Source organism: Pterocles gutturalis, unplaced genomic scaffold, assembly GCF_000699245.1.
Source record: "Pterocles gutturalis isolate BGI_N339 unplaced genomic scaffold, ASM69924v1 scaffold16405, whole genome shotgun sequence".
Classification (NCBI taxonomy): domain Eukaryota; kingdom Metazoa; phylum Chordata; class Aves; order Pterocliformes; family Pteroclidae; genus Pterocles; species Pterocles gutturalis.
In genome coordinates this window covers 18,507-45,563 of record NW_010146149.1, presented here as the reverse complement: position 1 = coordinate 45,563, position 27,057 = coordinate 18,507, and the positions used below count along the sequence as shown (strand labels likewise).

The 27,057-nt window shown below is 40.9% G+C and overlaps 1 protein-coding gene across 1 annotated transcript; it reads left to right on the top strand.

Annotated features, from left to right (window-relative positions):
• Nucleotides 1–375: 375 nt before the first annotated feature.
• Nucleotides 376–25,101, top strand: DLC1 (DLC1 Rho GTPase activating protein). Its single transcript, XM_010085635.1, has 13 exons — nt 376–442; nt 3,366–3,447; nt 10,692–10,755; nt 13,621–15,047; nt 16,211–16,387; nt 18,359–18,518; nt 18,755–18,953; nt 21,224–21,437; nt 21,839–21,953; nt 22,862–23,083; nt 23,631–23,848; nt 24,027–24,200; nt 24,728–25,101. The coding sequence occupies exons 3-13, from the start codon at nt 10,723–10,725 to the stop codon at nt 24,846–24,848; spliced, it is 3,060 nt and encodes a 1,019-aa protein (XP_010083937.1). The 5' UTR covers nt 376–442; nt 3,366–3,447; nt 10,692–10,722; the 3' UTR covers nt 24,849–25,101.
• Nucleotides 25,102–27,057: the final 1,956 nt, after the last annotated feature.

The following is a 27,057-nucleotide window of genomic DNA, read 5'->3' as shown; positions in this document are numbered from 1 at the left end:
AAGAGGATCTTAAGGTTTGTTGAACAAATGCAGCTCAAGTTGATTACGATGCTGGTTTCTCTGGCATTAACAAAACCTGTACGGAATAATCCGTAACTCCTGCAGTTTTAATCTGTGCCTGTTTCTCTAACTATTTACGTGATGAGCTGTTGATAAATCATGAATGAATGCTAAGGACTTTCCAGTATCTAAGATATATTTGATCATGACAAGAAAAAAGCAAACTGGGATAAGCAAACCTCCGTCTTAGTTCAAAACTGCTGAATGTTTTCATGCTTATTTTTTAAAAGGAATAGTAGAAGTGGTGGAGAGGACGTTTTTGCTTTGCAGTTCACTGATGGGAGCGTGTCTTGTTTGTGCCCTCTTCCAGAAATCGAGGCCAAGGAAGCTTGTGACTGGCTGCGGGCTGCCGGGTTCCCACAGTATGCACAGCTTTATGAAGGTAGGCACCTGAGCTTGCAAGCTGATCATCCCCTGGCAATTTTTGGACAATGAAATGTAATATTCATCAATAAAATAAGGTTCAGGGGCACAACTGAAGTGCCACCACATGAGATGATTTTTAGGGTCTGGGCTGCACTCTTCTACCCACCGCACGCATAGATGTACTAAACCCAATGAGACTCTGAAACACTCTTGGGAGTTTAATTTCAGTCCAGATTTCTGTTTTAGTCTGAAGCTTCCAAATATCCTCACGGCACAAACCATATGTTAGCACTATGGTACATTCCCTGTGGTTAAAACACAAATGAACAAATGAAATTTTGTAAACATTGTAGATTTTGTAGAAGTTTTGTCTGCTGCTACAAGCCCAGTATAGCCTGTCTCAGAGAAACACAGTAGCTGTGTCCAGCTCCCCCAGCCAGCTGTCCCAATGGAGCAGAGGTAGGAAATTCTGCGTGTGCGTGGATGCATCTGTACACCTCATGATTCCCAAATCCTGTGTGGTTTTTCAGAACAGCTTGAGTTGGTGTTAGACACAGGCTCACTATGAAGGGACAAAAGAACATAAAAGCCATTGTTGCTCAGATGTGCAGCAGCTCCTCAAAGAGACACCTGACTCCTGCACTGACTGTATTTGTCCTTCCATGGGATGGATTTGCTTAGCATGTCCACTTTTGCTCAAGCAAAACTGTTGTTTTCATTGTCTCTCTAACCTACTAGGAACTTGCAGTTTTGGCATGCAGTTCTTATAGTGATGCGGAGTAAAATACAGAAGTTTGTTTAAAGTATGACGTCATAGAGGTTCTTTTTATATAGATATACTATTGTTCAGAATTTCCCCCAACCCCACTTAAAATTGCATGCATTGTAGTGAAATTATTATGCACTCTTATCTGCCTCTTCTTTTTTATAAAACAAACTCCAGCTGCTGCTTGTAAGAATGAGCATAGAAAGTTCATTATTTACAGCGAATAACTGTTAGAAATTACAGCAAATGCTGAGCTGACTTTCTTGAAAAATTATCTCGAGCTTTGATTTGCAGCTGCATTGGCAATATGAGATTATAATAGCACTTTCAAAAGCAGCACTTGGCAAAATTTTTCTTTGCCTGTTCAGAAATTAATTTTTCTTTCATTATTTCTCTTTTTTTTTTTTTTTTGTTTTGTTTTGTGCCAATGGAGATGCCAAGATTTTCTTGGAATGCAGAGTTGGGACTGTACTTCCAGGCTTTGTTAAAACTGGGGACAAGACTCCCAGATGAATATGTGGGCTTGGAGGTTTCATGTTATTCTGAGCTGTAAATCTCCTCAGAAATTACTCTTATTCCAAAAACATCCTACCTATGGTTACCATTGCCCTACTTAAAGACTCTGAACTTGTATGAAGTTTCTAATGTAGGACCGTATCCTACCTAGCATCAAACGGACTGCAGAGGTGAGAGCAAGGCCAGCCATACCCATTGAAAAGACAGTTGTCCTTATATGAAAACAATGCACCATTGTCCTTTGCAGGCCCCCCTGTCAGCAGCAACCACAACAAAGCACAAATTAAGCATTTAAAAAAAAATGGACTTATGCAGACTATCAACTTCTTCCAAGTCACCTCTTCTCACTTAAGTTCTCCCATGTTTTCTTGTGGGCACTCTAAGGTTCTAATTTTCTCAAAGGAAAAACTTACATCAGCACTGGTAAAAAATGTCACTTGAATGTGCTCAGCCCCTTTACTTGCACTTGGGACTTAAAATAATGAAGGGGATACCTGTGGATCAATTGGGCATAGTACGAGAGTTCTGAGAAGCCACCTATGTGGAGTGATCCATGCAGTATGCATTTAAAATGGAGATTAATCAGTGAACTTTTGTCAGTTGCTTTGCTAAAACTGCGGTTTCCTGTAGAAAGGTTAGAATTTCTTGCATTTCACAGAATATGTATTTTATTTTTTTTAATTCCTGAGGCAAAATCAGGACACATAGTTCATTTAGAGAAATTATCTATTGGTATTTAAAAAAGCCAGATTATTATTTGCCTCTCAAATTAACATCAATCCTATTCTTTTAATAATTTCAGCTCACTTTTTTCTAGTCTCTGGAGATTAAAATATTTGTAGACACTCACTTGGACCAGAAATGTTGTATCCAAGTGCAACAGTATATTCAGAGTGTGTTCTTGTATTGCTGTGTGCCCTGAACGCCCAGTGGCTTTGGTGGGAGTTTTTGCTGTGCAAGGAATGCTGGATCAGGACCTGTATGACAGTCAGGAATCTGTGGAGGACAGTAAATAATATATATGTGGTTGCTGCTCCAGAGCTGTAGTAAATTTTCAGCTCTCTGCCAACATTTTTTCCTCCCCCTCACTCTCCCAGTTGTTTATCTAAATAATCTCCTAAGGAAAGGAGGCAGTATGGGCTCCACGCAGCTTGGCTTGCTTTCATTTCGTCCATATCTCATTAATGTTGTAATGGTGTCAAACTTTTAAATAGCCTGATTAACAGCCAAGGAGATTCTGTTTTTCATTCTTTTCCAGAGATTTGGGGTTTGCTGACCTTTCTTCTTTAATGTGAGATATTAGTACTTTGGTGGAGAGTGTATATTTATTTTAAATAAAGCTAGTCTGAATCAGTTTCAACTTCTCACATCAGATAAGGAGCTCGCATTTATCTCTTTCACTCTCCCATTGTTTCATCTCTGCTTTGCTCATTTTCCCCCATTTTGCATGTGAGCTTTCAGTTACCAAAGATGCATGTCAAAAGCTTGTATGTGAAAAGGAAGCATCTCTGACATTTGAGATGGTAACATATGTTTACCTGAGGAGTGCCAGGCACTGGCATCTTGGTGAGCTCAACTGGAGGCAGATCGTTGTTTTGAAATAACTCACTGATGGTAACAGAGTCATTTTGATTCCTCATCTATCTCATTCCTACAGATCTCCTTTTTCCAATTGACATCGCTCTAGTCAAGCGAGAGCATGACTTTCTGGACAGAGATGCTATTGAGGCCTTGTGCAGGTAAGTGAAAAAAAATCGCACTGCATTTTGAAACAAGACTCTTACCATGTCATAGAAAGTATAACCTGGGGAAAGCATAACCTCAGCTGAATTATGTACCATTTGCTTGAGACCTTTTTATTATCCACTATCAGTATGCAGTTTTCATTAAAATAATATATTGGGCTACGTAATGTTTGGGGAGCTTACTAAAAACAAAGTTGGGAGCTAAATGGCAGGAGTCTTTGTGACAGGTATTTCATAGGCATATTTTTAATTATTACTGTTAGTTTGCTTTCATTACTCATTCCCAAATTAGCTAGGCATGTGCAAGCAGAGCTGTTCTGGCTACAGCCATTGGCATGTACAACTGGAGCATCTGTTTACACACAGGATTTTTTGGGAGCAGTATTAGCTAAGCTATGCTGCTGCACTCTGTTACTCTTCTTTCTTATGTTGGTGAGCAGCTATGTATACAAACAAACCAAAAAGCTATGTATACAAACCCTCATGCTGACCTCAGCACATTACCCCGTGTGTGCCATGATCACAAAAGTGAACGTGGGTATGGCTGTAAGGGATAATGTGAAGAGTTTACCACCACTGCGAAGGCTGGCCTGCGCTCAGCCGTGTGCTCCCATTACATATCTTTGTTGTTCAGCCAGTTCAACTCACTCACCCTGCAGAAAGAGTCTGGATAGTTCGTTGCTGGGTTAACAAATTAAATCAGCTCATGGAAAGGCATGATGAAGTTCAGAATAGTTGTGAAGGATGGGGCAGGACCCCACAATCAGCTGCAGGGGCAGGAGGAGGGATGGGTAGAGAAAAAGAGGGAGCAAGGCTTGCTGGTGTGTGGCAGCATGTGTTTACAGACCTAGAACCTCAGCATTACCGATTTTATCATAAGAGAAATTACAGTGGCCCCATCTGACACTCAACGACATCTGACATCAATGTGAGTCCACAAACTTAAGTGTCAAAAAATGCCTTAACTTTTTGTGTCTCCTGTTACCCAGAAATGAGTGCAGTTTTCTGCCTCTGTCCTACATTATGGCAGCTTTCCAAATTGTCTGTAAAATGAATGCTTTTGGATCCTGCATGCATGATGTCTGCAACTCTAAATGTCAGTAATTCTAATGAATTACAAAACCCTTATAAGAAAGGCTCTAAGTTTATAGTTTTCTCATGCCATCACTGCCATACTAAAGAGAGGGAATGGAATTTAAAGTTCTTCAGAAATGTTTACAAGATTTTAAAACTAAGAAAACAGATTTGTTGTCCAGTCGTTGGGAAGGGAAAATCTCATTAATGTTAAAATCACACTCAAGATGCCTACTCAAGTGTAGGGCACCTATTCCATCAATATTAAAGTGTGATGCATTGGTGTGCTTATTTGTGTGCTCCGGAACTAATGAAGTCATTGAACAGAAAGTACAGCAATGTGAATAAATGCTGGTTCCCAGAAGCATCGTCTTACCTTGCCAGGAAAACAAGCTACAGTAAAGCCAGCGTATTTTGGACCTAGTGCTCGCCTGTGAGAATACTTTTAGACCTGGGATTATTTATTTATATGGGAAAAAAAGGTAGCACATTCTTTCTTGCTTGTGCAAGTAAGAATATGCCCTCCATATCTCTTTGCGATTTGCTGCTATGTAATCGATAAAAGCAGTTTGCACTTTTTTTTTACTGTCCTCTATGTTCAGAAATATATTTATCCTAAGAATGGAAGTTTATGTTGTAAGCCTTCCAATAAAGGTAAGCAAACCAAAATTATGGGGGTATATACATATTTTGTGAAACTAGGAAGTCTTTCATAGGTCTGCTAATTGTAAAATAACCTCTTCGTTTTAATCTTAAAATTGTTTTCTGTGTAATATATGTAGGAATCCACCTGTCTTGCTGTAGCTTAAGACAGACTGTTTAAAGGCTGAACTATATCATTCTGAAGCCTGTGGCTTATGTATCAGAATTATCTTTTCGAAGATAACTTTTAAACCGAAGCTAAAGTTTCCCCAGAAGCGTTCGAATGCCACCTCAAAATGAAACTGAAGTAATTTGGTTAATTGTCTCAGGTGTCTGAATTTGTCCCTTTGTCATTTGTGTTTGATAACTGCAGTACGTTATCACATTTCCACCGTTAGGTTTGTTTTTTTTTTTTCTCCACATCTCCTTGTTAAATTTTGTAAAGCTCATTAAAAGACGTGGAGAAGGCATGTCATTTGGAATGCTGCATCTCTGCTTGAAGACAGAGTTTATTTTGACTTATGCCATGGTCGTGTAAACGGTAGAGGGTTTTACTCAGTAGAAGACTTAAACTTGCAGTCGTGAGACAGTTTCTTGACTGAAAATCATAATAGTTTTGGAATTACTTGCATTTTCATCACAGAGCTAAATGAACACTGTATGCAGTGGATGGAAACAAAATAGTAAGTCATCTGTGCTGAGAATCTGCTTTTCTGTATAACAACCAGTGCTCTGTCAGCGGTTCTAATTACTGTATCTGAACAAATTGCTTTTAAAAAGACTGTAGAAATCACAGTGACGGGGACTTTTTGTAAGTTTGAAGCATTTTAAATGGTAGTTTACATCTGAACACTATTATAAATTATTGTTTAATAATCTAATTAGTAAGCAGGAAAACTAATATAACTTTAAAAACAACTTATTAGTAAATGTTTTGCCAAATTCCTTTCTAAATGGAAAAGGTATCAATAACCATGCCATTAAGGTTTTTCTTGAAAAAATTTTAAGTGAAAAGTGAGTTGAAAGTTAAATTACAGATGTAGCGTATGGTAACAGAAGAAGACAGATGGCTAAGAAGTGTCATTTGGTGATCTTATCATGAAACATAGGCTTAAAAATGTAAGAGCAAGATTCTACTATTGTTTAAAAAAAAAAAAAAGAGAGACTCCAGTTTGCTGGGATGCTTCATGTAGTGTCTGTTGAAAGTACTGCTGGCCTTGGTTTCGTAAGGCTTCATGTAGATTAATGACTGGGAATTTGTCTCCAGAGGATAACTGTCTGCATAATGTGCTGATGAAACTAAGTACTGAAACATGCTTATTCTAAAGGTTGTTGCTAAGTACAAAATACATAGCAAACCATATTGGAAATCCTATTTTATCTCCTTACGCATAGCTAGAAAATAGCCACACTATGTAAGCAATTTTCTTTAGTCTTTTACCGTTAGGACTTCTCATCCAATAAATCAATTGTAACGGATTGGCTGGAGCAGCATTCACTGCTGATATCATTTGGTTTGTAGAGAGCTGGCCTCCTTTGCAGGGTAGAACGTCAAGATGAACCCCAGGAGCCAACGTAGAGGCTCTCCACTGCAGTGAGACAAGAAAGCCCTTGTATCATCAATTAGTTACAGGTACAATGGAGTTGGAATTTGCCCTGTAAGAAGGAATTAAGGATTTCAATCCATTAAGAAAATATTTTAAAGTTTAAATCTAGATCATACAGTTACTCAGATTGATAATCACAATTTAAAATGTATAATCTAATATTCTGCATTGCTACCACCTTTCTTGGGTGCATTGGGTGAGAATTGTCTCCTGTTAATGAGAGCAGAATGAATTACCTGGGGTTATGGCTCACATAGAACTTACTGTTTTCTAGATTAACACCGACTTTCTCTTATAAGCCCATATTGTAATTTATAGATTAGCTGAAGTTAGGTGTTCAAACTGAAATTTTTCATAGCGAATGCCTTGTTCAGATTGCCTTTCTCAGAGTTCAGGCTAAACTACTTTGACCATTTCTGAGGCAAAGACTAGGAAAAATGCATTAAGAAACTCCAGTGCCTCATGTTTTGAGTAGAGAAGGTTCAGGCTTCCAGTGTAATTTCTGCTCAGGGCTGGTACAGGCCAGTCTTGACTCAGCGGCTGGGACTGAGAGGCAGGTCCTGTTGCTTTTGTCACCCTCAGGAAGAAGGGTTTTGCAGAGCCAGGGTGAAGGAGGATGGGAGCCTGGGTAGGAGTACATGGAGGGTAAGGAAAAGTGACATCTTGGGGATATAACACTCCACAGGAGTAACATACCATCTGGATGTGAAGATGTACAGAGAGAGGGCTGACCCAAAGGCATTTATCTAAATGATGGGAAAGAATATTATCTTGTCGTCCAGTCAGCCATCCAGAAAGAAAGTGGCTGGGGTAGGAGGCATTGTAGAAATTGAGACTGAGATAGCCAGATGGTGAAAAAGGCTGCAACTGCTGTCTTCAGCAATCCTGCCTCATCCCTCCATCTCCCATCTTGTCCCTGCAAAGGTGTTGCTGAGAGAGGTTTGTGAAGAATAAGATGGAGCTAAAGAATGAGGCAGACCTGCTGACTGTCAGTAGGGAAATGGTAAGTTGCATTTATATCTGGGAATGGAGTTACCAAGGAAGAAGGTCCAGAGCCAGAATAGAAAATTGTGGTTCATTAACAAGCATTGATTTGATGAGATTTGTAGAAAAATGAATGCATGCTTATGTGCTAAAAAATATTGCAAAGCATATGTGAAGGCTAATGACAGTTGTATAGGTAACTCTTACCCAGGCAAAGCCTAAATTTTGTGAGCTTAGTTTTGCAGACTCAGTAATGTGTTGGGAAGGCAGTTTTGCATATTGTACTGTGTTTTCAGCGTCCTGTAGCTTAAGGAACTGGGCACTGCTGGACTTGAGCACAACTTAAAGCAGGATGTGTGATGTATATAATGAAAGTTGCAGACCTAAGGTAATCACTGCAGAGCATTTGGGTTTTAAAAGGAAACTGGTTTTGTGATTAAATCATGTCAGATGTGTAACAGAGCCTTTATTTGCCTCACTGCTATTGTATTTAACCTCTCTCATTGGGGGTTACCTTATCTTGCCTTCATGCTCATTTTTGTGAGGTGTGCACTGGGGGATTTTTTTTCTTAAACTCTCTCTGTGGAAATAGAGGTCTTTGCTGTACCCTTTTCCACCTATTTCAAGGTTTTAATTTGTGCAGGAAAAAAGTCTGGGGATGTAATCTTTGTGAAATCAGAGATCATCTTTATTAGCAGGCAGACAGGCTGGAGCTAGATAAAGCCTGATACAGGGATTCAGTGATAACTTCTCTCTGCATAAGTCAAAGGTTGCAACACTGTAAAATTTGTAAATTATTATGCAATATAGAACTGAAACCAGTTTAATATTCCCTGGTTTTGAGGTCCAGGAGTTTGAAAGGATAATGTTTTTATAGCAGTGAGAGAGACGCAGCTTTCTGCTGCTGTGTGGCCTCTTAAAAACAAAAACACGTTTTGTGTGTAGCATGTAGATGGGACATTCACCCTTCACCCACACAATAAATGCAGTTCCTCTGAAATTCACTGGACTTATGCACGTACCCACCAGCTGCAACTGGCAAGACCAAGCCTTCTGCCCTTTAAAGTCAGAGCAAATACGAAAACAGAGAGATCTGGATAACTTTCCTAACCTGCCACTGCTCTACTATTTGACCCATGGCAATTCTTCCTGTTTCTCTTCTTTTCTGCTGTGTTGTGGCTGGGCCTAATTATAGATCAAACTGCCAATAGTATTTCTTATTTTTTTTTTTTTTTTTTTTTGCTTCACCACTGGAGCAAAAGCACCAGTAGGAGCTTTTCCATTTTCTTTGATGGCCTCAGGATGAATCCCTGTGTAAATACCATCTGCAACTAATCCTGTGCATAAAAGGCGAGGGGAAAGAGAGGAAACTAGTAATTCTTCCTGTGCACACATTTTCTAGATTCAAGATACAAGTTTCATGAATCTGAAAAGACTCATCTGAAGCAACAGGGCAAGTCAGCGTTTCTTTTTTTTTTTTTAATCTTTTCAAAGCTGCTGATATAGGCTCTTCTTTACACTTTGCTCAAACAAATTATGCGAAAACTATACAACTTCCTTCAGAATGAATTAGGCTTTTTAAAGCTTAGTTTTGCTCCTGATGGATATGGGCTGTGGTCCAGCTGAAGGAAAGTAGCAGCTCTTCTCATCTGCGTCCCCACTGCACACACTAACCTTCACGCAGCACAGGGAACTGACCTGGGAGAAAATCAACCAAGAAAGTATCGAAAGATTGGTTTTCAGCTTGGTTAGTGTCTTCATCCAGCCTCCAGTACACCTCACAAGTGGAAGTATTGACACAAGGGACCAAGGCATCGCATCCAAGCTGCTTCAGCTTTTCTGCCTTCTTCATTGCACCCAGCCTGTTGCTGCCCTTTGCCTTGCCATAGCACCAGCATTTCTCTAACCACACTTTACCAGTGCAGATTGTATCTGAGCCATGTTTCTGGAGCAGTTTCTGGGGAGGCGAGGGCTGGGAGGAGGGCAGGAGACCCCAGGAGCCTGCACTTAGCTGTTCCTAAACCATGGAGCTGTGGGTTTAACAGTGCCAAGCTTTGCTCTGCGTTAAGTAAGCTGTTTGTGCTCAGCCCTGCACACTGAGCTTCTGGGGGACAGAGAGAGGAAAGATTTTGTGTTTGTTTATTTTAGAAATACCTACCAGATCATTAGCTACTCAGGAAATAGAGGGATGCTTATATACATTCTTACAGTACTTCAAGGTATGCATCCAGACTGCTGTCAGGTTTCACACAGGGAGGCTGGCTGACTGTTGTTGCTGCAGCAATTTGGTTTTGTTTAAATTTTAGTCCTTCAGAATATCATTCTTATGTATAAAAGAAACTTTCAGTTTAGGAAGGAAAAATCAGGTCTGTGTTTTGTTTTGTTTTTTTTTTATTATTTTTCTAAACTGGTGAATTGTATTGTCCCAGGAATGTATTGAAAATAAATCATTGGTCACAAACAAAATAGACACCTAATAAGTGGAAAAGAAATTTTCCTCTGGGAGATTTTAGCTTATAAATTACAGTTTTAAAGCAGCATGCTGTTTCACATGGGCACATGTACACAGCATCAAATAAGAAGCCCTTTTCCCTTATTTTCAGTCTGTCGAGATTGTTTCAGGGTTCAGATGTCTGCTATTTAAGCAAATTCATTGGATATAATGCACTTCTCAGTCCAAGTTTCACTTCTCTTTACTTTGATGCAGGTAGTTGTGACAAATATTCAACCATCCCTCCCTCTGAAGTTAGAATACAGCCAAATGTAATGGGTTAATGGTTAAGTGTAATTAGGGCTCTAATTGAAACTCTGCTTGTGGCTATTTGTATGCAAAGCAGTTTGGAGAACAGCCTTCACAACAGCTTTTGAACTGGAATAGCCTGTATTAAAACACTGGAGTGTTCTCTTAATACGGTTTCCTTTGCTTTGCAGGCGCTTAAATACGTTAAACAAATGTGCAGTGATGAAGCTGGAAATTAGTCCCCACAGGAAAAGGGTAAGTTCCTTTAACGTCTTCTGTTACTACATTAATAAAACCCAAAACACCATCTAGCAGATTGCTTAGCTGCAGTCTGGGATAACACCTCAGTAGAACCTGGCAAGGACACGCAGTCAAAACTCTGCTTAAGTTTCATGCTGTGTTCTCACAGAGTGCAAACTCCAGGGCTTGGCTGCAGCTGAAGGTTGTACGTCTAGCTAACTCTTCCCCAGGATGCTGCTCCCAGTCTGAAAGGCGCTGGGATTGCAGAGTAGTACCTGCACTCAGGCAGGATTGTAGAAAGCAGGCTTAACGAAGGAGGTCCTGACCAGCCATGATGAGTTGGCCTGAATTTCAGAACATCATCTTTGGCGTCATCTTCACTGTTCTTGTCCTTTGCCATCACATTAGAATTGCATTATTTTATTATGGTGTAGACAGGATCAGTTAGACTGTACTTGGCCTGCAAAGGAAAGAGACAATCCTTCTAGGATGGGGCACATTGTTTCATTGTTTTTTAATAATGTAGCTCAGAATTAAAGCAGTATATTTACAAAATACGTAGGCTACCTTTTTAGAAAGTTTGCATGTTTCCAGGGAGTCAGGAATTAAAAGTGTTTCCTGAATCTTCAGAATCCCTGTGGAGTGTGGTGCGAAACAAGAGAGCACCTACTGTAATTTCAGTAAGGTAGTATGGACAGAAAGCTGAATTGCTGGGGTTTTGTGGTAAGGTACCACTCAATAGCAGTCTTAAAGCTATGTGTGTGTCCTAGGATGGATCAGCAGTTGATACCATCCCCTGGGATATGACAACTGCAGATAAAGACCACTGAGCTAAGGCAATACAATGCTGCCCTACCCTTAACAAGAATGCATACAAATGCTCTGAGGTTGTTTACCAGGAATTAATTTTTATCTGTTTGTGGTATGTTGGAAACAGCATCCAAGCTCCAGAAGATAACACTCTGTGGCAGCATATATAGGAACTCTTTAAAATAGGCAGATGGATTGCGGTTTATGACTGCCACAAGATTTCTCCTCCTTGTTCCTGAACCTTGTTAACACTGGAATGATCAGTATTGCTGTTAGAGGTCAGACCAGACCTGTCTTCAGGTCCAAACCCCAGATCTTCCAGAGTCTGGATGTTACCTTTTGTTTCAGTCCTTCCTGGTTTTCATTCACCACCCATGTTCTGGCAGATGGGCTTGGATCTTATTCCCTTTTGTTGTTGACTTCACTAAAATCAATACTGAGCCGTTAAAGCTTTTTAGCACTGGGGAAAAAATGTTTCCTTATGTTTCCATTGACCTCTTTGCAAATTAAGATCACTTTACTGCTCCTTTTTTTCCAGACAAACCACATTCACCACCAAACCGTCATTATTATCCATTGGCAGTTTCAGGTGACTTTTTTCCTCCTGAAAACTTTAAATAAGCAAGCCAAGTCCTCTTGCATTTTCATGAATCATGGGCAGAAGTAGTTTGTAGTAGTTCGAAACAAAGAAAATGATACCTGCTTTGTGTCTCGTGTATTTGGTTAAAAAAAATAAATATGTTTCACTTATTTTCCTGAGCTGATGAAATGTGCTATTAAAAAAAAAAAAAAAAACCAAAAACAAAACAAAAAAAACCACAAAACAAGCAAACAAAAAACCAAAACAACAAAACCACCCCAAAACTAGGAGAGGATCAGGAGCTAAAGTATGCATAAATAAAATACTTGAAATAGGAATAATTTACTTGTTTTTCAGAGAATAAATGTTTGTGCTTCTGGCGCACAGATAGTTACAGTTTGGGGCATGCATGTGTGTTTGTTTTTAAATTAAAGCAATTCAAACAAATGAATGAAACTTATGGATCTGGGTGGCAATTATCGTTTCCTACTCTGAACACCAAAGGTTATTCTGTGGTTTCATGGTGTCATACTAAAATACCTTCATTGGTGTTATTCTTCCAACATGAAATTTTCCAGATATTTGGAAGACCAAATATGTCAGTCCCAGGATCATTCCCTTTTAGTATTTAGATTAAAATATTGTGGGCGTAAGTGATGTACATGTAATTGTGCCCTCAGGCATTACTCATACATCAAACGTGACCAGTGGAGATGTTATTTACAATTTACTTATGTGCTATACTGTCAATGAGCTCTTGCTCCTTGCTGTCTGTGAGCGTTAAAGTTTGCCTGAAGGGAGACTGAAGGAGAAACTTCACAGGACATTTTTAAAATGTTAGCTCCTAGCCTGTGGGAGGAAGAGTGGACCAGGTAAGAGCCTGGAGGCATCACACTCCTGCAGCGCAAGAGCTTCTTTTGCTATCTCATTAGTCACAGCAAGGAGATCGTTCAGACTTCCCAAAAGGGTAAGGAATTCAACTGCTACAATTCAGAGCATATGAGAAACATCTCATAATTGCAAAGAGGAGTATAAACACACAGCTACTATCAGCAGAGTGTAACTTTGGAGAGAGTCCAGAGGGACCCCAACCCCTGACTGACTCCAGTTCAAAATTTTATGCATGCCAGGAATTTCCATTGATCTAAGGGCTATCCGCTGTGACCAATTAATTAAAAGTCTGTGGATACTAGGGTTTTTAGAAAAGAGCAATTTAAAGCAGATTGTATTGTTTGTTTCTTTCTATGAAACATATATCTTTTGTATTTAAAAACTGTTAAAATATATTGCCTGTCCTGTGTTTTCTTTTCTAAACATGGGCTTTATGGCCTAATCTTCCTCTCCCTGTAGTAAAAGACTGTTTTCACTTTAAATTCAGGGAGAACAAGATCGTGCTTAAAGCAGTTTAGTGGGCATTGTATTTAAATGTGACTGCCTTTGCTGTCCAGGCAGTTTGCAAGCAGTACTTTCAGGGTTCTTCTTCCTTGCAGAGTGAAGATTCAGATGAAGATGAACCTTGTGCAATAAGTGGCAAATGGACTTTTCAGAGGGACAGCAAGAGGTGGTCAAGACTTGAAGAGTTTGATGTGTTCCCTCCAAAACCAGACTTGAATACTCCCTCCCCAGAAGCTCCTCTCCTTACTAACGCAGCAAGCCATGAGAGCGTGCTAACAGACCTTAGTGAACGCCAAGAGGTAGCTTCCATTCTGAGTATCAGCAGCACCAGCAGCCACCAACCAACCCTGCAGAGCGAGGCATCTACCACCAGGACAAACTCGGTCGTGAGTGTTTGTTCATCGAGCAATTTTATAGCAAATGATGACTCATTCAGCAGCCTGCCCTCGCCCAGGGAGCTGAACAGCTTCAGCTTCAATACAAAAGCCAATGAGAAGAACACCAAGTCCAAAACAAAGAGTCTGCTCAAGAGAATGGAGAGCCTGAAAATCAAGAGCTCTCACCATGGCAAGAGCAAAGCTCCTTCAAAGCTTGGCCTTATTATTAGCGGGCCCATCCTGCAGGAGGGCATGGATGAAGATAAACTGAAACAACTTAACTGTGTGGAGATTTCCACCCTCAATGGCAATCACATCAGCCTCCCCATGGTACGAAAGAGGAGCGTCTCCAATTCCACCCAGACCAGCAGCAGCAGTAGTCAGTCTGAGACGAGCAGTGCTGTCAGCACACCCAGTCCCGTCACACGAACGCGTAGCCTCAGTGCGTACAATAAAAGGGTGGGCATGTACCTGGAAGGCTTCGACCCCTTCAACCAGTCAACGTTCAGTGACGTGATGGAACAGAACTTCAAGAACCGCGGAAGCTTTGCAGAAGACACCGTGTTTTTTATCCCTGAAGATCATAAACCTGGCACTTTTCCCAAAGCACTCTCCAACGGCAACTTCTCCCAGACAGAAAACAATGCCTCTGTGAACTGGAGGACAGGGAGTTTCCATGGACATGGCCATGTCACCCTCCAGAGGGAAAATAGCAGTGACAGCTCCAAAGAGCCGGGCATAGGGAAAAGGCGCAACTCCTCCAGCTCAGTGAGCAGCCGCCTGAGTATTTACGACAACGTGCCAGGCTCTATCCTGTATTCAAGTACAAGTGACCTGGCTGACCTCGAAAATGAAGACATATTCCCAGAACTAGACGACATCCTGTACCATGTCAAAGGGATGCAGAGAATAGTAAACCAGTGGTCAGAGAAGTTCTCGGATGAAGGGGACTCCGACTCGGCACTCGATTCCATCTCCCCATGTCCTTCCTCTCCAAAGCAGATCCACCTTGATGTAGATCATGATCGAAGAACACCGAGTGACCTTGACAGTACGGGGAATTCACTGAATGAAACAGAAGAGCCTGCGGGGATGCAAGACAGGAGGGATTCTGGGGTGGGCGCATCACTGACGCGGTCCAGCAGGTGAGATCATGAGCTCTAGGGCTTGGGGTGGCCCTGGTGAGGTCCCATCCAGACCAAGTGGCTCTGCAGTAGCTGTACCACACTCAGTTAAGGTACAGTAGAAGTTGTGGCCATTCAAGCACACACGTGCTCTTCCCATCAATTCCCAAAGCAATTACAGGCGAGGGAAGTATTTGTGCAAGCCTTTTAGACAAGTGATTCCCGCATTTCATAGCTGCATGTTTGTATGTTCAGCCTGAGTCATCACTGAAAAACAGCCCTCTCAGCAAGGCAACTTTAGGAGCAGTGTTAAAACAGTTTTGGGGGATGGTGATTCTTCAAACCGAAATGGTATGTGGGAGGGAGAGAGACAGACCTCAAGTAGGGTTATTCACTTTTTAAGTTTGCTGGGAGAGCCAGTGTAAGTATGGTCTGGTTTTTGTCGGTGTGTAGTAAACGTCTTGACTTTAAGACTGTTTCAAAAAATTTCATATTTCAGAAGGCTGTTTCTTAATAGTGTGATGGAACATTAAATCTGCAGGGAAAATGAGGTTTTTTTTTTTACTGTCTCTTGATCGCTGTAGCACAGTGGGGGACTGGGGGAGCTCCAGTGCCCTCCCAGTTTCTGCTTGGAGTTTTACCGTGGAACAGATTACTGTATTTTGTACTCTGAGTAGAGCAAGGAGTTGAACTCCTTGCTTTGTTTCTAGTTTTCCTTTAAAACTGGTGCAAATGATTTGGAACCTGGTTTCTGCTGTCATTTAGTCACCTAGAGCTGCTTGTATAAACTTGGTGGGACTTCTAGAAGTGTTTAGTTCTCATCTGATGTGTTTTAAAAATTTGGACAATTTTTTCTTAATGGAGTTTTTTGATTCTCACTGCCTTAATACTGAAAGGGCTACTGAAAGTGGGCATTTACCCCTTGTAGGATATCTGATAGGGCAAGACCATGTAATTAATACTGTGGGTCCACTCAGAGTGCACGTTCCCATGTGAAGTGCCTGCATGTGTAGCATCGCACCAGATGAGGCAGGGATGCTGCCAGCTGATGCCTATGAAATCTCTAGACGACAGCAGCTGCCAAGGGCAGGCAGCTCAGAAGCACATTTGCAGTACTTCCTGCACGTGTCTGGCAGAGACGTTTCGATGACCGGTCCTTGTTCTGTCCTCTGTCTTCTCCACAGGCACAGGCTGAGGTGGCACAGCTTCCAGAGCTCCCACCGGCCCAGCCTCAGCTCGGCATCACTGCAGATCAGCTGCCAGTCTGTGACACAGATGAACCTGCTGCAGAAGTACTCTCTGCTGAAGCTGACTGCGCTCCTGGAGAAGTACACGCCTTCCAACAAGCACGGTTTCAGCTGGTAAGAGCACAGGGCCATGCATTGACAGGCCGGCTATACAAGCACGGTGGTTGGGCTTGTCCTAAGCAACTTTTGGAAAGATGCAATGAATCCCTCGTCCCTCTTTTTCCATATTTGCATTTCTTCCTCCAGCCTGTGCTGCCAGTGATTTCTGGTTGCCTAAGACAAGGCTGAAATTGCTAACCCTTTACATAGGTATAATCTTGTTAGGTTGAAGTGTATTACTGGGCGCATGTGAGGGGAATAAAAGCAATAAAGTACAGGCCAGCTTTCTGAGCAGGAAGATGTCCACTATCCGTAGAAAAAGAAAGACTAGTTGTATATTGAGGCAATTAATGAGCAGTGGCACAGACCTCAGTAGCTCTTGGTAGATGCTTGCTTCTCTTCAGTTATTCTTAAATATTTGCATTAGTTTCTCTGTATCATTATGTCAGTAAATAATGTAAATTTCCTTTAGTTACAGTGTCTCACTAGCCAAAAACCACCTCCCTTCTGTAAAGCACATTGAATCCACCACTGGAAATCCAGTTAACTTGCAAAAAAGATGGTGGGGGTTGGGGGCGGGGGGGAAGATTGGGAGAACCATGGAGTTTTTTGTAGGAAGCAATTCTGCTGTGGCCAGGTGTCTAATACAGTGGAATGTTTTTTGTCAAAAGAATGAAATAGAAAGCTCTTTTATTATTGAATCTGCAGTATAGCCTGTGTAACCTTCAGGATGTAAAAGATGCAATGAAATTTTTCTTCTCCCTACCACAAGCCAGCCTCCTCCCTTCCCCAGGAGTCATAGAGAATATTTAGGTTCATCATCAAAGTACCTTCTGTTCAAAGGCTGTTATTATGTCAGCCTTTCTAAGTACAGAAGTTGTTTGTTCTGAAAGACAGAAATAAGTATTGACCAGTTATCCCTGCATGCTTCGGATTCTCAGTGGAGATCGCAATGTGTTTTTTCACATTCCATTGGCATGTTTTTTGACAAAGCAAGTATTATTCATACATATATCAATAATGCCCTCAATTTAACTATATGGCAATACAAATTGGTTCTGTTTTACTATGTAACAGATTAGTCAGCTGTAAATTTAATGCACTGTTTGTATTAGCTGTACTGTATATTAAAATGTTAAATAGGTCTCCCTGTTTTCCAGCGCTACTGTATCCTATTAGTTGTTACACTTCACATTAGCTTTTTTCCCTGTTTTGGAAAATTATCTCAATATTTTCACATTTTATGTTGGGTTGGTTTTTTTTTTTTTTCCCCTTTATGAAACCAATACTCTTGGGGACCCTGGAGGTAAATCATTCTTTTGTATTTAGTAACTTTTTCCTTGGAGTCATAGGCAGATGGAAAGGCCTTTCATTGAAACTGGAGTGGGAGGTGAGGGTAACAACAGTCACTGGCTGACAAGGAGGGGGGTTCCTCAAAGGGGTTGTTTATAGAGCTGAAGTTTCTAGCTGACAAACTCAAATGTATTACATCAGTTTCCTGCTGTTATGCACACTGGTGGGTGGTGGACCCAGTTTGAGGACTTTGCAGAACAAGTAGTTGACATACAAAAGCTCATTGTTCCAATGCCCATCTTTCCCAAAACCTAAAGAAGCAGTGTTATAAAGGGTCACTGACCGCAGGATTTATTTAGACTCTTTTGCAATTCAGTCTGGCCCCTGCAGTTTTACCCTGTAGCTTTTATCCTACTAATATTGATGGAGTAGCACCACATTAATACTTACAGGCAGCATACTGCCTTGAATGTCAACCCTTTCTCTTAGAGAAACTCTGTTTTCTGTCCTCCTCCCCCTTCCCAGCCCTGAACAGATTAGCCCTGAACTGATTAGCTAATTTATACTGTCACTACTTTTCACATTACTAAAATGTTTCACTTACTTTCACTACTTTCTGAATTACTGGAAAAACATAAGGTAAATGGTCAACAGAGGTCTAATTTAATTTTATCATTCCCTTTGCTTAAATAGGGCAGTACCAAAATTTATGAAGAGGATAAAGGTGCCAGATTATAAAGACCGAAACGTGTTTGGAGTACCGCTGCAAGTCAACGTCCAGCGCACAGGGCAGCCTCTTCCGCAGAGCATTCAGCAAGCCATGCGGTACCTCCGCAACCACTGCCTGGATCAGGTGGGTTTTGCTTTACTCTCATCCCACACACAGGCAGCACCCAAAACCCAGCCTTCCATTCATTTTTATTGTTCCTGGATCAAATGGAAAAAGTAGACTCTAAACAGGACAAAATAGATAATTAATGCAAGGAAAGCTTCCTGTGAAAATAGAACCCATAGAAGCTAAAGAGCATACTTACATTTCAAATTTGCTGGACTCACTGTAAAAGTATTTACCTTTCCATATATATTTAGGTTGGACTGTTTAGGAAATCTGGAGTCAAATCAAGAATTCAGGCTTTGCGTCAAATGAATGAGAATTCAACAGACGGTGTCAACTATGAAGGCCAGTCTGCTTACGATGTAGCAGACATGTTAAAGCAGTTCTTCCGTGATCTCCCTGAGCCTCTCATGACCAACAAACTCTCCGAGACCTTCTTACAGATATACCAATGTAAGTAGTGAGATTTCTACAGTAGATGGCAAGTGGTCATTTGTGTAGCAAGGGTAGAACTTTCTAATATTGCTTCTCTGGACAAAACACATGTCACATATGTTGGTCTTTGTCTTTCTCCAGCAGCCATTGTTTTTCAGGCTGCCCCATAAGGAATGGATTTTTGATGTTCTAGTTGTATAACGATTTATAGTACAAGTTCTTTTCGTTTCACCTTTCCCTGTAGTTCTGGGAACAAATATAAATCCTCCATCACTTGCTATAAAATTTCCTCTCTTCTTTGAGCGTACTTGATATTATGGTTTGAAAATAAGCCACATCTGATGTGGTTGGGTAGAGGAGTCTGGGGCTTTCAAGGGGACCGAAATCCACTAAATTACTGAGATATTTTGTAAAAGCAAGGTTGCTGAAAAAATCATATTTTCTTACAGTTCATATTGTTTTATCCTTCACCAAAACTTTTGAAAACAACCTTTAAGTTGAAAGCTTTTCTGTTACTGACTTGTAACTACTTTACTGGTAGGTACCATAAGCAGAAAGTGCTTAGAATAAATCACATCAAAAATGGAGTTTATCAGTGCACATGAAAAGAAATAATTAATCTTTCTGAGATGGCAGGTTCAACTCCAGCAAGGGAGACATTCTCTTTTGTGAGCTAAGTAAATTGAGTTCTGTATAGATGGTAATTTTGTGCTGGATCTTTCCGGACAATGCATTGTCTTTCAAAAGTTTTCTTCAACATTGTTTCATTGGGAATACTCTCACTTTATGAAATGGCCAAAGATTAATTAATGGTTGGTGACCAGAACTCCAAACACTCCCTAACACCACCCCAGCTCTCTCACCATGGTAGCATAGCTGCAACAAAACTTACTGCAAAACACCTTCTTTGAGCCCTTCCTGTATTTTGTGCCTTCCTTATGATGATGGTTACAAAAAGGTTACAGGAAATTCCCTCAGAGCTCCATAGGTTGAGGTGACAATTTAAAATAAAAACATACATACCATTGTTTCAGTGCATGCATTTTTTGTGTGTGTGAGTTTGGATTCCCAAAAAGGTTTATGGAGAAAATTAATCAGACTCTCCATTTCCATGCATATTAAACAGTAACTCTTTGTGGGTTTAGTGCCAGAAAAAGTTTGACAGGTACAGAAGTATCTGTGCCTTTCCTTTTGCAGGTGGTAGGTCTGAGGAATCCCCAGAGGTGGTCAGGAAGTATTATCTCTGTGTAAAGCAGCTGTAAATTTTGCTTCCCTGCAAAGGACAAAACTTCCCTTTGCTTTGGTGTTATGCACCAGGCGGTGCACTGGAATTGTCTGCATGCGTCTTAAGTGTGCTTTGAGCTGATTGAGGGCAGAATGTGGAAGACAGTGGATTTTTGCTTAAAATTGCTTTCTAAACTCACCTGCTAGTCATACAGAGTTGCTGAAGCCCAAAGCAAATGCTAATTAAATATTTGGTTAACACCACATGTATTATGAGACATGCAGTGAGAGTGCTGTGGTGCTAATGATGATATAAATGCTCCAGGACTCAGACTCTGATGCTGCCTTCAGAGATGGCTTGTTGGAAAACCCTTTATAAGAAGCAGATCTGGTCTGGGTTATTTCATTTTTTGTTCCCTTCAAGTTTGGAGGGAGAGGGCCTTGTGTTAAGACACATGTCAAATTTTTCCAATGGCTGTTTGTTGTTAGTAACCAAGGAGCTGTTTAATGGTATGGGGCTTCACAGGGTTGACTTTCTTTTTCCACCGCATGACTTTGAATGATCTGCTCAATAAAGCAATCCTCTGTGTTTGGTAAAGCACTTTCTGGATATTTTCTGACATCATTGTTGAAAAGGTTGGCTAGCCAATTTGTTTAATTAATTCACCTATTCTAAAATGCATTCATGTTTTGAATTTCTTTGAAAGCCAAAGAATTTCTAAATTGTCTGAACTGTTTGCTTGTTCACTGCCTGACTCCAGGCTTCTGTCATTTTAGTGCATCTGCAGGAGCATGTAGCCATTGAAATTAAATCTAAAATTAACTCTGGCCTAGGCATAACTTCTTGCTTGCATTACTTGTGAGGCAGGAAATAGCTGAGGGTAGTTAAACTAGTGGGTTAAAAAAAAAAATTCCTTCATGTTTCCTATGAATGGTATGCATCCTGAAGGAAATCACTTCGAACTTGAGTCAAATATTTGAAGCTGGAGTTTGCTTTGGGATGTATTCGTGCTGTGTGTGTGGAAAATCAATGGTCTGATGAGAGAATTACTAATATTATGCAGATGTGCCAAAGGATCAGCGTCTCCAGGCTATCAAGGCTGCCATTATGCTTTTACCTGATGAGAACAGGGAGGTCCTCCAGATTCTTCTCTATTTCCTGAGTGATGTCACAGCTGCAGTGAAGGAAAACCAGATGACACCAACAAACCTGGCCGTCTGCTTAGCACCTTCCCTCTTCCACTTAAACACACTTAAAAGAGAGAATTCTTCCCCAAGGTACGTCTCCAGGGAGCAGGGCTTTTTGATGCTGGTCCCATATCACAGCCAGCAGTGCTGTGCAACAGGCACAGTCCAGCATTGACTCAACCAATTCTGATCACCTCAGACACCTCAGAGGGCACCGGGTGTGGAATCGTTGTGGGATCCTACCTTTTGTTAGAGATTTGTTACGATATAAGCAAGTTCATAAATGGGAAGAAAGAGGAGGCATTCAAAAAAAAAAAGTTCAAAGAGAGTAGCGAGAGACATTGGTAGCACCATGCCAAGATTTGGTCCCAGGCAGCACTGCTCTAAATCACCTGCAGATTTGGGAATCCTACTGTTTTCTTACCAACCATCCCTCTTGTTCTGAATTAAATAGCTGTCTTTGTGTGTGTGTGCTTTTTTTCCTTGCGAAGGGTTATGCAAAGAAAACCAAGCCTGGGAAAACCCGATCAGAAAGACCTAAATGAAAATCTGGCTGCAACCCAAGGACTAGCTCACATGATCGCTGAATGCAAGAAGCTCTTTCAGGTAAAACACATATCTGCAAAACTGATGGCCGGGATATTGGCCAACATGGCTTAGGTCTGCTGTATAATGGAAAGCTATGGATGTCTCTTTATTTTAGTAAAGTTTATTACGTGATAAATTGCTTTTAAAAAAACTTTGCAACCTATTTTGGGTGCATACATGAATTACAAGTGGTGCCAGAAGAAAAGAGAGTTGTTTTGTTGGCACTGGTGCTCAAAAGTCATAAGGCAGTTGTGGGATCTGGGGCTCTTTTTGTTACATCCAAGCTGCATTTGAAATATGTTTTCAAAGCTTTTATTGTGCAGCCGTGAAGATCTGTGAACTTCAGTTCTGATTACAAAACAAGAAGCTATTTCCAGGAATTTCAGTGCTAGTTTTATACTTAAATTCCCAAGAGTTAGCAAGACTAGGCCACAAAAGTGTCCTGGAACGTGACACTGTCAGACTGTAGGTTGAAGAGTCTGTAGGAACTAAAGCATGCTCCCTCTAGGGTCTGGGACAGAGAACCAGGCAAGTCTTGAGTCCTGGTTTTCCTCACTGTCATCAAATCTACTCAGAGCCCATGACTGAGGACATGCCTGTCTCTTCTTGGGACTGACAACTGACCCCTCCTTCCTTCAGTCTGCAGGATAAACTGTGCTGTGGGAGTGGATCTGAGTTGTGTAGCAAAGAGGGATACTCTGCAGAAAAAAATAAGACACCCCAAATGAGAGACTAATTTGAGTTAAATCAAAGTCACAAACTTAATTTTGGCATTTCTTCACGTTGAGTGCTTGACCTGATGCATACACGTCCCGCACTTACGAAACTAGTGTACCCATGTTTCTGTGGCTGCCAAGCTGCTAGACTAGCTTTGTGATTTGGGGAAAGAGCTGTAAGAGGATGATGTCACTTTTGTCGTACCTCAGATACCTGAAGAAATGAGCAGGGGCCGAAACTCGTACACAGAGCAGGACCTACGTCCCCTCAGCCTGGAGGAGCTCCGGGGCGGCAGCAGCACTGCTGAGCCCTCCGACTACCACTGCTACCTCCAGGACTGCATGGACGACTTGCTCAAAGAGATGAAGGAGAAGTTTAAAGGCTGGGTCAGCTGCTCCACCTCAGAGCAGGCAGAGCTGGCCTACAAGAAGGTATGTACACTGTCACTCATGCCACAGCTCTGGTGCAAAGCCTTGACAGGCTGAATGAAGCCTCCAAGCACTGCCACTATGCAGGCAGTAGTAAAAAAGTTTCTTGCCGCTGATCTTGCACAGCTCGGAACTAGCACAGGGAGAAGTGTTTCAATGCGATTGAAGATATTTTAAAAATAAACTTGGAAAAATAGGGTATTTTTCTGTAGCATCACAATTTAATAGTGGCCCATACTGGAGGAGATAACTGTAACTTAAAAAGTAATTTGGAAGTCAGCGTGCCATCCTTCCAATAGTTTGGAAGTCAGCGTGCCATCCTTCCAATAATTTGGAAGTCAGCGTGCCATCCTTCCAATAATTTGGAAGTCAGTCAGTCTTTTGGCTGTTAGGAAAACAGCCTGAGCTTAGAACGAATGAGCTTAGTACAACATATACACATATGTGTGTGTGTGTATTTAATTTGCTGTATTTAGGCAGCACTAAAATAGAAAGGAAAAGAAAGTGCAAGGAAGAGTAAAACTGAGGACCCTGTGCTGATTTTCCCCAGGTATGTGAAGGTCCCCCACTCCGGTTATGGAAAACTACCATTGAAATCCCAGCTATGCCAGAGGACATTTTAAATCGTTTACTTAAAGAGCAGCATCTTTGGGATGAAGATCTTATAGACTCAAAAGTAATCGAACCTTTGGATAGCCAGACAGATATATACCAGTATGTGCAGAACAGCATGGCACCTCACCCAGCCAGGGACTTCGTAGTCTTAAGGTAAGATTTTTATACACAGTGGTGTTTTTATCCTACACATATGGCAACCTTGCCTGCAATTTCTGTAGAATGTAAGTTATATAGGTAAATATCTGCTTGTGTATGATTTGAAGTCTTATTGGATGTTTGAATTACTTTTTGTCAAAGATAAGACTTTTTTTTCTTTTTGTTTTCTTAGAACATGGAGGACAAACTTCCCCAAAGGAGCTTGTGTGCTTTTGTCAACCTCAGTGGACCATGACCGTGCTCCAGTGGCAGGCATTAGAGTCAATGTGCTCCTGTCTAGGTATCTAATTGAGCCCTGCGGGTCAGGAAAATCTAAACTTACCTACATGTGCAGAATTGATTTAAGGTATGAATTTCCACTTGGTCCTTTTGTGGTGGTAACTTTTCTTGTATGCTTTCCATGTAGTTAGCACAAAATTTAGACGGTTCAATAGGCTTTAGCTTGGCCAGTAGTACATGCTTCTCAAAGGCACGCACACAGGTCTCTGAGATGTCACAGAAAATTGGCTTCAGTGCACATCTAACAGCAGGTGTCGTTTGTTGCATTAGAAGCCTCCAGTATGTACTCGAGCATAGCTATGGGTATATAATCCCACCTATTCCTCTGACCGATGTATTTGGATGCAAGGACTTGTTAATTTTAATATTAAGTTAGTAAAGAGGAAGCTCTCACAAAACTTCTCCTAACCTTTCCTCACTGCAGCAAACTTGGTTTTGAGCAAGTCTATGTATTAGTAAGGCTGAGTTGAGTAGTAATAAGGAGATTTCCTAGTCAGGCATTTAACCAGCTAGGTATGTATTTGATTCTGACTAAGAAAATGCATGCAGAGTTACTGGTACCTAACTCATCATTGCTTTTTCTCCACGCATCAGGGGCCACATGCCAGACTGGTACACCAAGTCTTTTGGACACTTGTGTGCATCTGAAGTTGTTAAGATACGAGACTCTTTCAGTCATCAGAGCCTTGAGAGCAAGGAAGTAAAATCCAGGTGACTACTGAAGAGGAACAGCCACGTGCTCCACACCTCAGCAACACAGACGTTACCCAAAACTGAGGCTCATCCGCTGCAGACCAGACTAGTGTACCATCTGCAAGTCATGTCATGAAGGGATGACAGTGTGAGAACTTGACTGTGAACATTACTATAGGACTGTGGCCATACCATACACTTTAAAGCTGCTTCCTGTCTGTGCAAGGCCTATAGTGTAGGCCTCGACTGGAATACATAGGAGGACTGTGCAAAAAAAAAAAACAAAAAAAGAAAAAGTATTGTACTATTAGATGGTTTGAATTGCTTCTGAGAAGCAAAGTTCTTTAAATGAAAAATATATTATGAAATATGGTGAAGGCTCATCATTCCCATGTGAAAAATTTAGCTTTATGTACATATCCATGTCATTTTATTTGTAGTGCGTGGAGGGACTGGTGTATCCACTGGAATAGTTGGTACTCTTCAATGTGTTCTCACTGAGATAAGCAGAGAAAGGTTTGCACAGAGATTAAAGTGTGAATGAGTGTGTTAATGGTTGAAAGGATAGCAGAAGTCGAACTTGCAATGTGTCTGGTACACTGATAAGCAACCAGAATGTTTAGTATGCTGGATACAGTTCAACCCAGAATTGGACTCCCCTGTGGACTAGGAGTAGCCATCCTTCCCATTTCTCAGTTCTGCATTTTCCTCAGCTCTAATCTTGTTAAAAACCCTAAGCAGATGTTACAAGAGGCTTGCTCTGATTACTGTCCACTCCTTATCCAGATGATCTTTTAGGAGTGATTAGCAACTCTATAGCAATTTTAAGTAAATGTACTTTTGAGCAACGTAGCAGCTCAGAAATGAAACATCTGTGCAATGGTGAAGGGAGCCAGTAATGTCAGTTGTTAAGTTGCTTTACTCCTACCTGCATTAACAATAAGTGTTTTAATGAGCTTTTATATATTTTACTGTATTATAAATGGCTCAAGCAGAAGAAGTCAACACTGGAGTTGTGGTGCCAGGAGGTGACAGGACTCCTGCAGCAGCAGGTGCATGAGGTGGCTAGGAAGAGTCTCACGAGCTCTTCTCCCTTTCTCTCCCTCCTTTGCCTGTTTTCCTAAAAGCTGCACGTTAACATGAACAGAACCTGGATGTGAGCAATTTGAAGGCTTATATTTGGGGCAGAGAGGAGGGTACAGTTTTGTCTTGGTTTTTGTTGGGTTTTAAGCCCTTTGGGACATTGCCCTCTCCTTGAGAATCAACTTGTATGAACTGTAGGAAGTCTTGAGGTCCTCTGGAAAGGTGCCTTTCTGTAGGTTTTACTGTAAAGGTAAAGATTTGCTTTAGAGGTGCAGTATTAAGTGATAAATGTATTTTGTGGCTAGGGTATGAATGAGTTGCAAGATGGAATTTTGACTGAGGCTTTGTTACCATTGTCAGTATTATTTTAAGCTTTTTGATGAAGATTTTTTTATTATGGCAAATAATGTAGTACTTCCAGTAACAATGTTCCTCGTGAGTAGGAAAACCTTGTATATTCTTCTACATCAAACACTATTGAATTTGTAAAATTGTATGTTGTACATACCATTACATTGTAAACATGTATACTTGCCCACAGTGTTGTACTGTCAAACATAGATAAAGCATGATAAAGATTATTTAAAATATACCTGTATTTATACCTCAGATATTCTTTTTGGGTTTTTGTACCTCAAGTATGTTTTCTATTGTAAATGTGCTTTACATTACTATGATCAACATGAAAGAAAGGGAAATGTTTAACTTGCTATAGATGTCTGTACAGAATATACTCAATAAGTGCACTATTAAATGTTTAAAATTGGAGAAGCATAATGTCTTTTGTATTTTATTCTGCATTCTTCCACTCTCATGCCCAGAGGAGGAGGCATTTTTTTTACCACCAGTTCTTTACCTACAGCTACCACCTGCTTTCATGATGGCAGACAGCTGGACAGAACTACTCCCCAGTCAATGGATTCGTACATTTAAAAGTAAGAACAAACCTCTGGTTTGCTGCTGTCTTGTGGAAGAGTCCTCTTGAATTTAACAGGGACTAAAGCAAACTCCTAATTGATAGGCAGCAGTGTGCAATGCTGAAAAATAATTCCCTGCTTTCCTGTTTTCTGTGGAGAGAATGAGGGTGTAACAAGTTATGCAGTTATAGGTTTGCTTTAAAAAATGGAAGTGTGGAAGTAATTGGAGAA

What these genes read in the sequence shown, in the direction of transcription:
- DLC1 (XM_010085635.1), top strand. Translation starts at nt 10,723, where the DNA reads ATGAAGCTGGAAATTAGTCCCCACAGGAAAAGG. An exon ending in GCAACCACTGCCTGGATCAG is followed by an intron (nt 18,519 to 18,754) that starts GTGGGTTTTGCT and finishes ATATATATTTAG; the next exon opens with GTTGGACTGTTTAGGAAATC. An exon ending in ATGTGCAGAATTGATTTAAG is followed by an intron (nt 24,201 to 24,727) that starts GTATGAATTTCC and finishes TCCACGCATCAG; the next exon opens with GGGCCACATGCCAGACTGGT.